The following is a 17,141-nucleotide window of genomic DNA, read 5'->3' on the forward strand; positions in this document are numbered from 1 at the left end:
GCCGCAACAAATTAGGCCCCGCCCACTTTTATGTTGACTCCACCCATTCTCATTCAATTTTCATGTGATTCCACACAGTATAATCCTCCTACAGTCACCCGTAAATTATATCTCCCCCCCATTTTCATATACACCCTTCATCTACCTCTAGTTTCATGTCCCCCTCTATCTCTGTTCCCAGTTTCATGCCATTCTCCCCCTTTATCTGCCCACAGTTTCATTTCCCCCCCGTCTCTGCCCCAGTGTCCTGCCATCCCCCCCTTCATCTGCCCCAGTGTCATGCCGTTCTCCCCCCCTTCATTTGCCCCAGTGTCATGCCATTCTCCCCCCTTCATTTGCCCCAGTGTCATGCCGTTCTCCCCCCTCCATCTGCCCCAGTGTCATGCTGTTCTCTCCCCCTCTATCTGTCCCAGTGTCATGCCGTTCTCCCCCCTTCATCTGTCCCAGTGTCATGCCATTCTCCCCCCTTCATCTGCCCCAGTGTCATGCCGTTCTCCCCCCCTCCATCTGCCCCAGTGTCATGCTGTTCTCCCCCCCTCCATCTGCCCCAGTGTCATCCCGTTCTCCCCCCTCCATCTGCCCCAGTGTCATGCTGTTCTCCCCCCCTCCATCTGCCCCAGTGTCATCCCGTTCTCCCCCCTCCATCTGCCCCAGTGTCATGCTGTTCTCCCCCCCTTCATCTGCCCCAGTGTCATGCCGTTCTCCCCCCTCCATCTGCCCCAGTGTCATGCTGTTCTCTCCCCCTCTTCATCTGCCCCAGTGTCATGCCGTTCTCACACACACTCAACATTCCTCGTTCCCTCGCAGCTCTCTCCTCTCTCATACACATATTGTAGCCGCGATGTGATGATGTCATCACATGGCGGCTACAAATGCCGGAGGCCCGGAGCTCAGCGTTAAAGCAGGAGCTGAGCTGTGACAGCTCCGGCTTTAAACGCCTATGCATTCAGCTCATCGGTGTCCTACCGCCGATGAGCCGAATACATAGGCGTTTAAAGCAGGAGCTGTCAGCTCCTGCTTTAACGCTGAGCTCAGTTGGAATCGGGACATGCCGAGAGGGACCATTTTGTTAGGTCCCGGCCGCACCGCGGGGCCCCACTAAGCTCGGGGCCCCGGGCGGTTGCCCGACTCGCCCGGCCCTGGATCCGCCCCTGCCTATGTGTCATTGGGGAGAGTTGAGAGTCTCACATACATTTTAGATTGTCAGCCACACCCATCAAAACTGTCAAATTCAGCTGATATTCATGTTAATGTTTATGGCCTGTTCAGAGGTTGTCTAGCTCAGTCTAGATTGTAGATATAGTCAAGTCATAGTCATGATCTTTGTCTTACTTTAAGTATAAGAACAGGCTGAAATGACATTATTGCAGCATATAGACCACTGTCCCTGTATGATTTTAGACAACTAATGTAATTTTTTATCTAATCACTCTTCTGAACCTTATTAGACCATTTATTCACTCAATGAACTGGACATTGTGAGTGCTGATGCAATTCTGGCTGGGGTGTCAGTGATTTCACTTCAAAAAATAAAATACTGCAAATCATTGCCTGCTTCTTGTTACTGGCCATTCAATAACCACAAAGCTGCACAGCCGGTAACAGACGAGCGGACGATATTTAATCAGTGTTTCACTTCTTCCAGGGGTCACAACATCAAATATGTTCTACCAAACATTACACAACACAACACATGTAAACCTTATTAAAATGAATACATTTGCCATTGTCTCTATGGTCTTTATCTCCAGGTATAACCATTACATGCTACAGGTATAGCAACATTAATTATCACTAAAGAATATCTAATGTAGTCTAGATCGATGGAACAGATCTCATGGTGTCACATGACCCACAGGCACACAACCACATAATGCAATAGTACTCATACCAAACTAAAAACTTTATCAAATAAATAAATAAAGACACGATAACTGCTTTGTGGAATAAAATAGGCCGCGATGTTTTATTTCCGGGGTTAAATAATAATAGTAAATAAATAGTCCAATAAATATGAAATCAAATAAATTATCAAATAATTTTGAGAAATAACCATTTTATAATAAATCAATCAATGAATAAAACTAAACCAACTGTAAAAGATGTACACAAATTCTGACCATTCAAGTCCACCCAGAAATATCTGGGTGACTAAAACCCCCTCTAATAAAACTTTGCGACAGTTTTGAGATTGAGAATTTGGGAGGGAGGGCGGGCGCTGACTTGAATCCCAGCTGTTTTCTTCAAGACTGACGCATCTCACCAGCTGAGCCGTCTTTTATGTTCAAATTTACCCGCCTTTGAAACAGCTGTCCAATCAGCTGATTAACTGGTTACTGGGCAAAACATCTGGCATCCAATCAGCTGATGTCCCGTTGACAGGCAGAACAGCTGGAAATTTCTAGAACCTTCTCGTGCTAGGCACAGCTGACCTAGCTTGACCCCAGTGGCAAGCACCATTTCTTTAAATTACCTCAGAAAATAGGAGAGAACTCGATTAGACTAAACCAATAAAACCGAATATTAAATTTTATAATAAACTCAAATAACAGCACAAAAATTCCCTGGGGGCAGTGACACCATGTGCCCCCCCCCCCACACACGTTAAACACTCTGAGGGGCCTTTCATTCAGACAAAAATGAGAGGGTTAACTAGTTAATTTGTGAGTATGGATTATAGTTAGAGTTAGTCTGAACTATGAACTCTATACTGCACATATTGCATCTTGCTAGCGTCCTCGCGTCATGAGATTGGGGCCTCTGAAGTTAGGCCCTATACATATAATGGGTAAAAGTGAAGGTGAAAGTGAAAGTGCTAAGGTTAAAACAACAGTTGTGACTGACAGGGACGGATTATTGCGGCAGCGCCAAAGAGTCGCTGCTAAAGGAGCTGCACCACCACACACAACACACAAACATTTCACAAACACCATATAAACATCACACAGACAGCACACATACACCAACCCACAAGCACAACACCACACAAATGCCAGAACACACCACACAAACACCAGACCACTCTAGACACACAACACGAGCACCACCCCACAAATACTACAACACCACTCCATAAATACCACATGCACATCCCACACACACACACGGACCACAAATGCAAGCAAACACACTCAGATGCATGCACACTATGCACATGGACGAACAGAGCACATGTGTACTCAGACACAACTACCACACGCATGGACACATATACACAGACCACACACGTGCATGCACACACATACATACACATGGATCACACACATGCACACACACACACACACACACATGCACGAACGCACTGACAAAACATGTTTGGTATCCTTGCACACTACAGTATTTTTCACGGGCCTCCGGGCCATGGATTTGGCGGTTCTATAGACTTCTTTGTGCACAAAGCTCTGAATTTTGCAGCCTCCATAGAAGTTTATGGAGCTGTAGAATCCACGGACTAGAGACCTGTGAAAAATACTGTAGTGTGCAAGCAGCAATATTGCTCAGGCGAAAACTGCCTCATAATAAGATTGTCATTATTGCTTACTATACAAGGAACTTTCATCACTGAAACATTATAATAGATAGTTGTTTAACGGTAAACCAATTTTACTCTTTTGCCCGTGAACTACTTATAGATTACACTGGAGGGAGGGGGGAAGGGTTGCACTATGTTGTTAATTGGGTGTAAAGGTTTTATATATTTTTGTAAGGTACATAAATTTTTCATTATTGATTTTAAAAAGTTCAAAAAATAGCTGTAATAGTTTATACTACATAATATGTATTGAATATAATCAATCAAAATTTGTTCACATCAATGTTACGACAAATTAGTAAAATAATAAAAATTTAAAGGGATTCTACCTTTAAAAAGTTTTTTTTTTTTTTTGTCGTTGACATGTCAGAATAGCTTTAAGAAAGGCTATTCTTCTCCTACCTTTAGATGTCTTCTTCGCCCCGCCATTCAGTTAAAATTCCGTTTTCTGTCAGTATGCAAATGAGTTCTCTCGCAGCACTGGAGGCGGGCCCCAGTGCTCAAACGGCACTGGGGATATCCCCAATACTGCGAGAGAACTCTTCAGCGCTGCCTCAATCTTCTTCTGGAATGTCCTCTTCATGCGTCTTCTTCCAGCGCAGGCGGTGAAACTTGTAGGCCTCAGGCCGCTTGCTTACTTATGTTAAGCTCTTTTTAGGGCGCTCCCCTTATGGGGTGTTATTGATACTCCTACCTCCCTGTCTGTCTGGGAACACATATTACCATTGCGCTTCCCCTAACTTTGAGTGAGGGCAGCACTTACCTCTCAACTCATTGTAAGAATAGACTGGACACAGTTGGGTGTGTGCATTGATTTAGGCATAGGGAGTATTTATTCACTTATCTATAGAGATGAGCGAACAGTATTCGAAACAGCCCTTTCAAATAGCACGCACCCATAGAAATGAATGGAAGCGGTCCATTCATTTCTATTGCAGCGTGCTATTCGAAATGGCTGTTTCCAATAGTGTTCGCACATCTCTACTTATCTAGTCTGAGCCCCCATTCTTCCCCATCTCCTAGCTAATTTACCTGTGATGTGGGGGCTGGATGACTGTAGTAAAGCCAGCCCCCATACCACATGTAAGTAAATACCAGAGAGATTGGGGAATGAGTAGGCAGAGCGACCTGCGGTGCCTAATGCTGCCTAAGATCACATGACCCGGGGGTTGTGATTTTGCTGGAACTCTTGGAACTGGATGAGATTTTAGCTTATGCAATCGACACATTGCAGAAAAAAATAAACTCTTTGTAGAGCTGTGTATTTGAAAAACGCAGCATGTCAATTATACCTGCGGAAACACTCGCAATTTCCCTATAGTTTTAGAAAAAATATAGTTATAGAGAAAAATGTAGAAACACTGTAGAAAAAAAAGGTTGGGGTTTTTTTTATGCATTTTTTAGCTATTTCTGCAATGTGGGGCCTTAGCCTAAGAGGTAATAAAAGTCGTGTATAGTAATGAAGGGTTTGGGCTAGTAAGGGTAAAGATATGATTGATTGAAAGACTGTATGTATATATAAAAGTCAGATTGCAATACATATGGAGTTAAATATAAGATACTTTATTGTATCTGTTATAGACTGATATAACTGCTGTTTCATACACTGAGTGTGAGCTGAAATTCAATTCATTTTTATGTATTACTTCTCTTCTGTCGCCTGAATGAATCACAATCCATATAAGAATAAAATACAATGTTAAGCAAATGAAGGGCAAAAATAATGTGCTATAAGATGTACTATGAAATCTGTCCAATTGTGTCTTTCCAGATAAATCATGGATGCACACCCCTGAAGCTTTGTCAAAAAACTTCATTGCCTACAATGCTAAGGTAAGCCGTCATTTTCGAACACTTCAGAGCTCGTTCACATCTGCGTCGTCGGTCCTTATTGCAGGTTTCCGTTTCCTGCATAAAACAGATGCAGGAGACGGAAGCCTGCAGGAGACTTTCTCACCCATTCATTTGAATGGGTGAGAAAGCTGTCCGGCCGTGCGCGGCAGTGAGCGTTTTGCGCTCTCCGCCGCGAAACCGGGTTTTATAATCCGGACACAGAGTCGGACATGCAGTACTCTGTGTCCGGATAAAAAAATCCGGTTTCGCGGCGGAGAGCCTAAAACGCTCACCGCCGCGCACGGCCGGACCCGATCTATGGTTTCCGTCTTCTGCCATGCAGAAGACGGAAACCATAGTACGGAGACCCCAGACGCAGGTGTGAACCCAGCGTCAGATGGTTTGTATCTATAAACAGATATTGAATTCTGCCCACTTACTGTGTCATTTCTGCCAAAGATAATAGCTATATGGTAATGTGCTCTACGTTGAATGATGAAGTGTTATTCATTAGGCTTGCTAAGTAAAAAGGTTAATACTGCACAATACACCACCGTCTAAAGTGATATAGAGGGGAAAGGTTCCATTCACACATTTTATTTGCAAGTATGTAATGTCAAGGTCGCTACTACTTTTTTAAAATGGTGTCCCAGGTATTATTTGAGCCATAATTCTGATCAGTAAATATGATGCACAGTAAGCTAAACACATTGGGGCTCATTTAAATCCATCACTTTGTGCAATGCTTTTAACCCCTTCATGCTGCAGGAATTTTTCGATTTTCGTTTTCAAAGCCAATAACGTTTGTATTTTTCCACTCTCAGAGCCATATGAGGTCTTAATGTTTGCAGGACACATTTTTGTTCATGATGGTACTATTAACTATTCAATATACTTAGAAGCTGGAAAAAAATTCAGAATGGGGTGGATTTGAAGAAAAAGTGCATTTGTCCGACTTTCTTACGAACTTCGTTTTTACGGCGTTCACTGTGCAGCCAAAATGAAGTCACCTGTATTCTATGCTTTGGTACGATTCCAAGGATATCAAATTTATGTGGTTTTATTTATATTTTAACTCCTTAACATATCCAAAACTGTGCCAAATTTTTTTTTTTCTAAAAGTCGCCATATTCTAACACCCATAACTTTTTACACTTCTATGTATGGAGATTTATAGGGTCTATTTTTTTGTGACTACTTTTTAGCTATACAATTTTGGGAATTGATATTGCGTTGATCACTTTGTATTCAAATTTTTGCAATGCATTGCAAAAATACGACATTTTTATTGTAGGCTATAGAGAAAATATAGAATGACAGGCCTGGAAGCCTTCATCCAGCTCCCCTGCAAAATGGCGAGGCCCACGCACCGTCTATAAAATGGCACCTCAGTCAGCTTTGACCGAGGCACCCTAAGGTTATTGCCTGTGATCGGTGCGGGCACCAATTGCAGGCATTAGGGCCAAGTGTCTGCTGTATGTCTGTTGTGTCTGCATCTTTAAACACCGTACATACTAGTAGGGCGGATGACTGGAAGGGGTTAATCACTTTTCTGCATTGAGGCAGGATGACCCATAATTATTAACAGGCTTTGGGAGGTCCCTTATGTCAGAATTGAAATCTACAGCAAACAAAGTTATAGTAAAATTGAAGCACCAAGTGGACACATCTTTCATCAGCTCCTCCTATAGATACACTAAGTTATAGCTTTAATAGGGGCTCCAATTGTCATCTTTGGGTCACAGGTAGTCCTGAAGATGTGAGATGTGGAGTGGGGCCCTCTGCCTTAGGTCCCCGTGGTCTTGACTGCTTGTATTCCATTGTGGCCTATTGTGCTGCCTTAAGCCAGTACCTCAGCTGAGCTCCAGTCCTGCACCAACAGGATCACAACTGGCCATGATTTGAGTTTTCTGCCTCTTGGTGTTACTGGCAGCAAATTTACAGCCCTGCAGTAGTCCCTAGGCCTTTCCCACGAGCCTGCCACCTATAACACACCCTTTGTGGGGGGAAGCAGGGGTTTACATTTTTAACTGCCTTTCAGACCCCACTGTGTATCAGGCCTACTGCTCTATTGCCTTCCAAAGCTGCAACACTCTCAGGTGGATTTGCTTACTCTGCTGTCACCCCACAGTTTGTGCAGACTAAGCTGATAATTACCTACTGACTGTTTCTCCCTGAAGCCCTTGTAGTATCATCTGAGTTGACATTTGTTTTTCAGTACCTGCATGGGAAGTTGGTATCCAATTAGTGTTCTGGATGCCAGCCATGACACCCATACCCACATTTTCGTTCTATTAGGGTGGGCCACATCAACTCACTTATAGAAGTGCCATCATTTTGTTTGTTTGTTACTAGGTAACAAATCTACTGTATTGGCAGTATGTTAGCCATACTGTTTTATCTTTGTACTTGGGTTTACCAATTCCCTCCCGACACGTACTCCTCAGTAATGGTATTGTTGGAGTTGTTTATTATTCCTGATGTCTTATTAGGTTTAAGACTGCTTCCTTGGCCCTTTGCGCTTACCTTCTTCGTAGTATCCTGTTTTTCTGTAAGATGTGTCTCCAGGTATTGATTAGCGAGATGTGTTCTCCTCCTTATGTGTAAGATTCTCTTCAATAATGTGAGGGATTTCAATATGATAAGTTTCAGACTGACGTAATTTGCATTCAAGAATTTTATTTCACTGCTGTTTCCATTCGTACGTTTTTTCATTCCCATTATAGCCTACTCTGCCACTCACATAACCAAACTAAAAGCACAGGAGTGGTATACAGTATCTAGATTACGTATTGGAGTTTGGGAATTAAGTCAATCTGTTTGCTGATGATATGCTGCTCACTATCAATAAACCATTGATCTCATTCCAGAACCTGATTTATACCATTACACACTTTGCTCAGCTGTCTGGTCTTAGAATTAATATATCCGTATCCAAGATTTTGCACTGTAATGATCCTCCTGCTACTAGAAAGCTCATAGCCCTTAATTTTGTCTTTGCCTTATCTTGAAATGAATCTCTGCAATCCTATTGACAGTTACTTTAAATAGAATTTTGCGTCCCCTATCCCAAAATTAATAAAGGAATTGGAGACATGGAGCTACTCTACTCTTTCTCGGGTCGGTAGAATGAATGCGGTTAAAATGGTTACTTTATCATCATGAAACCTCTACTAATTCCGTTCCCTGCCAACTTCAGTGTGTTATATACTTTTCCAAGAGACTCGCTGGTTTGTCCATTCCTCATCCCTATAAATATTATGTCATGGTGAGACTATCACAAGTATGTTCCATACATAGCACTATAGACCTCCCACAGTGGATACCTGTAGAATTGTCTTTAGTGGCACCTACTTCATTACAAGCGTTTCTCTGGTCTCACCACTCTTCCATACACTCACTGTTATCTGTTGCTAAGGTCATCAACTATATGTTGCATTTGTGGTGGAAGATACAGTTTCAACATGGCCTGCAGAGTCCTAGCTCACCCTTTATGTCCGTATTTCATAACCCGCTTTTAACCCCTGGTCTTTCTTCAGAAGATTTTGCATGGTGGAAACATGATCACCAAAGTGTATTTTTTTTCGTACTCAAATCCCTCCTTCATCCAAAATCTTTAGAACTCACCAGGTATTCAATTTTTTTTTAAAGTACTAGTATCTATGACTTTTATTCAAGTTACTAACTTTGAGAGCTAATGCATCTACAGGGCTTCAGATACAGGATCACTCTATTTCATTTATTGTGAATTGAATGCCCCCCACATACCACTAAGGCTAGGTTCACACCTGCGCTGGACACTATAGACTATAATGGGGTCTGCCAGGTGTCTTTTGGGTTTCCGCTGTTTTTATGCTGAAACTGGAGATGAGAAATATCCTCTGTGCAGGACTTTCCTTTCTGCCAATTTTTAGCAGATTCGGTGGTGGAGGATGCGGGGACTATTCTGACCTTAAATCAAGGGTAGGATTGCTGTATTTACATTAGTAAAGAGAGCTGACAAGTCGCGCTCATGGAAAGTTTCTCTGAAAATATTGCACAGACCTTATATGGTCCTGGCTAAACTACAATGCATATATCCTACTCTCAATATTTGGTGGACTTGTCCTATTAGTTGACGTTTTTGACCTTCCTTACACCAGATGCTGCAGAGACTGCTGGATTGGCCTGTACAATTACGGCATCTGGCCACCAAGTATATGATATGCCCCTTATAAATTGCTTCCATATATTCTGATGTCTGCTAAAATTCACGTAGCATCTAAATGGAGGATCCCAGCCCTCTGATGTCGGAGGTCATTAAATTGGTTGACACTATAAAAAGAGACCAATAAAACATCAATAGTACTATAACTAATAAACAATTGCATTTTGATAAGGTTAGACTAAAAAGTGATTACTCGCAGACCCCATAGACTATAATGGGATCAACTGGGTTTCTGCTCAAATTCAGCAGAGAAAAAGGCCTGCTTGCAGGACTTTTTACCTTGCCTATTTCAAGCAGAATTTGGGACAGGGTCCCCAAATGCTCACCCAACGCAGGTGTAACCAAAGCCTGATTGGAAATGGTTCCATTTTCACAAATCCAACTCAACTCAATGGGTCCATTAAAAAAAACAGGATGCCATAATGGTGTTGACTAGGCTGTGAAACAACATATCTTAAAATCAGCTTGGTTGTCTTAGTATATATATTGTAAGCCGATGGCTGGTCAGGTAATGGAGGGGGTGTACATCTCATCTAGACTACTAAGGTGGGTGAGATGAGAAAACTCAAGAAGAAATGTTTGTAGTCAGCAGACAACTTTTGTCTGCTGAGCATTTTGGTAAATGTTCAGTATTGGGCTGGATTTTTAGGAATGGCAGGTATGTTGGTAGTGGGACCTGTCATTCCACCACCCTCTAGTCCACACTTTGGGGATGTTCCATCAGCAACTCAGCTGCAGAGAGTCTGCTCATTAAGGGAGCTTAAGAAGTCAGCTCCAGCAGAAGACTTTGGGGCAGAGCTTGGCTGGAGAGCCAACAGAGAGGTCATATTTTTGGAACTGTGTCCTGAATGATTCTACTGGCTCTTTGATTTCTGTTATTCTAGATGAGGTAACCTATTCTATGTTTAGTTAGAGCCTAGCCGGGCAGGTATTTATTTTTGTATTGTTTTCTTCTATTGCTGCACTATATTTTTGAGTGAAAATAAAACTCTACCTTTATTTTGGACTAAAGAAACTGGACTTGTGTGTCTGTGCCACCCCACCTAGCAACCCCAGACCCTGACAACATATTTTCAGTATATGCAGTACAGGAGCCTATCCTCAAATATACACATAGTAATTAGGGCTTTCCTGATGAAGACTTTAGAAATGCAAATCGGGTGTGCTGTCATCCTGGTCATATGAATTATGTCTGTATCTTCACATACATTTAAGACACTGTTGCCATTATAGAGCTTGTGTATGGACAACCTATTATTATATTTGTTCTACTTTTTGGGTAAAACGTTTGATTATATTCTTCCTGCCCTAGATGGGCTTCATGTTTTTAATATTTTGTATTTATCAATAAAGTTTGAGTATTTTTCTATTTTGCAGATGTAGTTCACTTGTGTATAGGTGTATTTATTGTGGTATTACTCATCATATTACTATATGATTATTGGGAGCTGATATCATTGTGATTAGAGATGAGCGAACAGTGTTCTATCGAACACATGTTCGATCGGATATCAGGGTGTTCGCCATGTTCGAATCGAATCGAACACCACGTGGTAAAGTGCGCCAAAATTCGATTCCCCTCCCACCTTCCCTGGCGCCTTTTTTGCACCAATAACAGCGCAGGGGAGGTGGGACAGGAACTACGACACCGGGGGCATTGAAAAAAATTGGAAAAAGTCATTGGCTGCCGAAATCAGGTGACCTCCATTTTAGACGAATAGTGGATTTCAAATCCGGGTCATATGAGAATGTGAACTTTGTGACTATGAGACAGGGATAGCTGTACAGGCAGGGATAGCTAGGGATAACCTTTATTTAGGGGGGAATGTTATTAAAAATAACTTTTTGGGGCTCTATCGGGTGTGTAATTGTGATTTTTGTGAGATAAACTTTTTCCCATAGGGATGCATTGGCCAGCGCTGATTGGCCGAATTCCGTACTCTGGCCAATCAGTGCTGGCCAATGCATTCTATTAGCTTGATGAAGCAGAGTGTGCACAAGGGTTCAAGCGCACCCTCGGCTCTGATGTAGCAGAGCCGAGGCTGCACAAGGGTTCAAGCGCACCCTCGGCTCTGATGTAGGAGAGCCGAGGGTGCACTTGAACCCTTGTGCACCCTCAGCTCTGCTACATCAGAGCCGAGGGTGCGCTTGAACCCTTGTGCACACTCTGCTTCATCAAGCTAATAGAATGCATTGGCCAGCGCTGATTGGCCAATGTATTCTATTAGCCTGATGAAGTAGAGTTGAATGTGTGTGCTAAGAACACACATTCAGCTCTACTTCATCGGGCTAATAGAATGCATTGGCCAGCGCTGATTGGCCAGAGTACGGAACTCGACCAATCAGCGCTGGCTCTGCTGGAGGAGGCGGAGTCTAAGATAGCTCCACACCAGTCTCCATTCAGGTCCGACCTTAGACTCCGCCTCCTCCGGCAGAGCCAGCGCTGATTGGCCGAAGGCTGGCCAATGCATTCCTATGCGAATGCAGACTTAGCAGTGCTGAGTCAGTTTTGCTCAACTACACATCTGATGCACACTCGGCACTGCTACATCAGATGTAGCAATCTGATGTAGCAGAGCCGAGGGTGCACTAGAACCCCTGTGCAAACTCAGTTCACGCTAATAGAATGCATTGGCCAGCGCTGATTGGCCAATGCATTCTATTAGCCCGATGAAGTAGAGCTGAATGTGTGTGCTAAGCACACACATTCAGCACTGCTTCATCACGCCAATACAATGCATTAGCCAGTGCTGATTGGCCAGAGTACGGAATTCGGCCAATCAGCGCTGGCTCTGCTGGAGGAGGCGGAGTCTAAGATCGCTCCACACCAGTCTCCATTCAGGTCCGACCTTAGATTCCGCCTCCTCCGGCAGAGCCAGCGCTGATTGGCCGAAGGCTGGCCAATGCATTCCTATGCGAATGCAGACTTAGCAGTGCTGAGTCAGTTTTGCTCAACTACACATCTGATGCACACTCGGCACTGCTACATCAGATGTAGCAATCTGATGTAGCAGAGCCGAGGGTGCACTAGAACCCCTGTGCAAACTCAGTTCACGCTAATAGAATGCATTGGCCAGCGCTGATTGGCCAATGCATTCTATTAGCCCGATGAAGTAGAGCTGAATGTGTGTGCTAAGCACACACATTCAGCACTGCTTCATCACGCCAATACAATGCATTAGCCAGTGCTGATTGGCCAGAGTACGGAATTCGGCCAATCAGCGCTGGCTCTGCTGGAGGAGGCGGAGTCTAAGGTCGGACCTGAATGGAGACTGGTGTGGAGCGATCTTAGACTCCGCCTCCTCCAGCAGAGCCAGCGCTGATTGGCCGAATTCCGTACTCTGGCCAATCAGCGCTGGCCAATGCATTCTATTAGCTTGATGAAGCAGAGTGTGCACAAGGGTTCAAGCGCACCCTCGGCTCTGATGTAGCAGAGCTGAGGCTGCACAAGGGTTCAAGCGCACCCTCGGCTCTGATGTAGGAGAGCCGAGGGTGCACTTGAACCCTTGTGCACCCTCAGCTCTGCTACATCAGAGCCGAGGGTGCGCTTGAACCCTTGTGCACACTCTGCTTCATCAAGCTAATAGAATGCATTGGCCAGCGCTGATTGGCCAATGTATTCTATTAGCCTGATGAAGTAGAGCTGAATGTGTGTGCTAAGCACACACATTCAGCTCTACTTCATCGGGCTAATAGAATGCATTGGCCAGCGCTGATTGGCCAGAGTACGGAACTCGACCAATCAGCGCTGGCTCTGCTGGAGGAGGCGGAGTCTAAGATCGCTCCACACCAGTCTCCATTCAGGTCCGACCTTAGACTCCGCCTCCTCCAGCAGAGCCAGCGCTGATTGGCCGAATTCCGTACTCTGGCCAATCAGCACTGGCTAATGCATTGTATTGGCGTGATGAAGCAGTGCTGAATGTGTGTGCTTAGCACACACATTCAGCTCTACTTCATCGGGCTAATAGAATGCATTGGCCAATCAGCGCTGGCCAATGCATTCTATTAGCGTGAACTGAGTTTGCACAGGGGTTCTAGTGCACCCTCGGCTCTGCTACATCAGATTGCTACATCTGATGTAGCAGTGCCGAGTGTGCATCAGATGTGTAGTTGAGCAAAACTGACTCAGCACTGCTAAGTCTGCATTCGCATAGGAATGCATTGGCCAGCCTTCGGCCAATCAGCGCTGGCTCTGCCGGAGGAGGCGGAGTCTAAGGTCGGACCTGAATGGAGACTGGTGTGGAGCGATCTTAGACTCCGCCTCCTCCAGCAGAGCCAGCGCTGATTGGCCGAATTCCGTACTCTGGCCAATCAGCACTGGCTAATGCATTGTATTGGCGTGATGAAGCAGTGCTGAATGTGTGTGCTTAGCACACACATTCAGCTCTACTTCATCGGGCTAATAGAATGCATTGGCCAGCGCTGATTGGCCAGAGTACGGAATTCGGCCAATCAGCGCTGGCTCTGCTGGAGGAGGCGGAGTCTAAGATCGCTCCACACCAGTCTCCATTCAGGTCCGACCTTAGACTCCGCCTCCTCCAGCAGAGCCAGCGCTGATTGGCCGAATTCCGTACTCTGGCCAATCAGCACTGGCTAATGCATTGTATTGGCTTGATGAAGCAGTGCTGAATGTGTGTGCTTAGCACACACATTCAGCTCTACTTCATCGGGCTAATAGAATGCATTGGCCAGCGCTGATTGGCCGAATTCCGTACTCTGGCCAATCAGCACTGGCTAATGCATTGTATTGGCGTGATGAAGCAGTGCTGAATGTGTGTGCTTAGCACACACATTCAGCTCTACTTCATCGGGCTAATAGAATGCATTGGCCAATCAGCGCTGGCCAATGCATTCTATTAGCGTGAACTGAGTTTGCACAGGGGTTCTAGTGCACCCTCGGCTCTGCTACATCAGATTGCTACATCTGATGTAGCAGTGCCGAGTGTGCATCAGATGTGTAGTTGAGCAAAACTGACTCAGCACTGCTAAGTCTGCATTCGCATAGGAATGCATTGGCCAGCCTTCGGCCAATCAGCGCTGGCTCTGCCGGAGGAGGCGGAGTCTAAGGTCGGACCTGAATGGAGACTGGTGTGGAGCGATCTTAGACTCCGCCTCCTCCAGCAGAGCCAGCGCTGATTGGTCGAGTTCCGTACTCTGGCCAATCAGCACTGGCCAATGCATTTCTATGGGGAAAAGTTAGCTTGCGAAAATCGCAAACTGACAGGGATTTCCATGAAATAAAGTGACTTTTATGCCCCCAGACATGCTTCCCCTGCTGTCCCAGTGTCATTCCAGGGTGTTGGTATCATTTCCTGGGGTGTCATAGTGGACTTGGTGACCCTCCAGACACGAATTTGGGTTTCCCCCTTAACGAGTTTATGTTCCCCATAGACTATAATGGGGTTCGAAACCCATTCGAACACTCGAACAGTGAGCGGCTGTTCGAATCGAATTTCGAACCTCGAACATTTTAGTGTTCGCTCATCTCTAATTGTGATATATGCAGTATTTACAGAATTAGTCGATATCTTTTTCTTGTTTTCTCTCTCCTTATTATATTATGCACTTTTCAAAATGTGGCCTAATAGCATCCAATCTGAAAAAGACAGATAAAGATTTGTCTACCGACGGTGTCACTGTTACATGTGAGTGTCACAGGTTGTTTTACACTAGTATGAGCGCAGGCTATGCAACTCTATTCCAAGTTTTGTTGTTTCTATGTGCAGTTTACTACGCATCACATCAGTTGCTCAAGTAGCATATCTTTACCATCTGTGACTATGCACAAATAAGAGTCTGGATATTGAATGGCTGATTTTCATGCATTTACTTTGGGCTACCTGAATACTAGAATGTCTTTCACTCGTTTCTCAGGTCATGGTTGAGTTGTGTTAGCGCAATAAGTTGTCATAAAGTTCAATATCCTGGACCATTAGACGTTAGAATGTCGCTTATTATTCCAGGAGGGACTGTTAGATTTTGTGCAAGACAGTTACCTATTGGAATCACTATGCAGGAGCAGCACAAGGAGCAGTTTGTTAAGGACAGTTAGGTTTCTAGTACGTAGTAAAAGGAAACAAGCTAAGCGATTTAATTTAAAAGCAGGCATTTAGCAGACAGATGAAGAGCCGTTCCCATGAGGCTTTCAGTCTTAGAATTTAGTGACAGATCATAATAAAACAAATGGATGTTTAATTTTATTCCCATTGTTAACAATGAAACTTGCTGAACAGGAAACATTGCAAAACAAAATTCTGACCTCGTTGTCATTTTTGTTAATTATCAAGCCAAGACATTATGTTTAGACAATGAAGAACTTCATTAAGGTATTTTTGTCTATTGTCCATGGTAATCTGATCCGACTATCTATCTAAAGGCTCATACATAAATATTCTGCTTCCAGCTGCCATCTATGGAAAATTCATTGCAGCAAGCAGCGATTTACTCACTGAAACAAAGTAACCACCTACCGAAGAGGCAATTTATCACAGTCTATAAGTGTGTGCTGTATTTCAATCCCTGTTTCTTGTTTTAACTACTCAATTCATTTCAGGTCAGATATAGTAATATTACAATAATACTCTATATGCACTATAATCTTATTTTAATTGGCTGGTGAAGTCACAGTATAAACTATGCTAGTACGTGTCATTGTTTCAGTGTTTCAGCATTTAAGCCTTGACATGCTGTATAAAGTCTCATCGTAATAGCTACAGCAGTCAAAGTATGAAAGAGTAGGTGAAAGCTGTAAGTCACACGACTGCTTATATTTTCATGCGAAGGGTAGAAAAAAAGAGGATAACTCCTTTTTTTCTTTGTGTGTATTATATTTTCATACTGACTGGCTTCTAGACACTGTTTCTCCAGGTCTGTATTGATCTGCTGTAGAGATGAGTGAACAGTAAAATGTCCGAGGTTCGATATTCGTTTCGAGTATCCCCTCAGTATTCAACTACTCGAATCGAATATCGAACCCTATTATAGTCTAAGGGGGGGAAATGCTCGTTTCAGGGGTAGGCAACATTCGATCAAATTATACTTACCAAGTCCACGAGTGAGGGTCGGGCTGGATCCTCCGAGAAGTCTTCTCCGTGCAGCGTCCCCACGGCATCTTCCATCTCTGAATTCACTCTGCCAGGCATCGGTGATGCCTGGCAGAGTGAATGAAGAGCCAGAAGACGCCGCGGGGAAGCTGCACGGAGAAGACTTCTAAAGGTAGGAGAAGAACCAGCGTTGATAGGCCGACTGTATAGCATTCGGCCAATCAATGCTGATTCTGCATCAAACTTTTCCATTCGAATAGCGAGTGGTACTCGATCGAGTACGAGTATTTTGAATACCGTAGTATTCGATCGAATACCTACTCGATCGAATACTACTCACTCATCTCTAATCTGCTGCACTGTTTCCCAAAGTGTGTATCATGATGTGAAGACCTTCTTGCGATCACAAGCCAACAGGCAATCATCTGGGGTGTCACCTTTCCCCTGGGGGTGCAATGTGCTCTTACATCAGTAACAATGGAAGTGCCCATTGTTTATCAGGAAAGGAGGAAGTGAGCTAAATGGG

At 44.1% G+C, this 17,141-nt stretch overlaps 1 protein-coding gene across 3 annotated transcripts in view; it reads left to right on the plus strand.

Moving 5' to 3' along the window:
* The window catches only part of GULP1 (GULP PTB domain containing engulfment adaptor 1), a 421,329-nt gene that overhangs the window by 227,568 nt on the left and 176,620 nt on the right, over positions 1-17,141 (plus strand). For all 3 annotated transcript variants that reach the window (XM_075284853.1, XM_075284855.1, XM_075284854.1), the window contains one exon: positions 5,304-5,365. In XM_075284853.1, the coding sequence (XP_075140954.1) occupies positions 5,304-5,365 (62 nt within the window). The remainder of the gene's footprint in view (positions 1-5,303; positions 5,366-17,141) is intronic.

The sequence above is a fragment of the Leptodactylus fuscus genome, chromosome 8 (genome assembly GCF_031893055.1).
Source record: "Leptodactylus fuscus isolate aLepFus1 chromosome 8, aLepFus1.hap2, whole genome shotgun sequence".
Lineage (NCBI taxonomy): Eukaryota > Metazoa > Chordata > Amphibia > Anura > Leptodactylidae > Leptodactylus > Leptodactylus fuscus.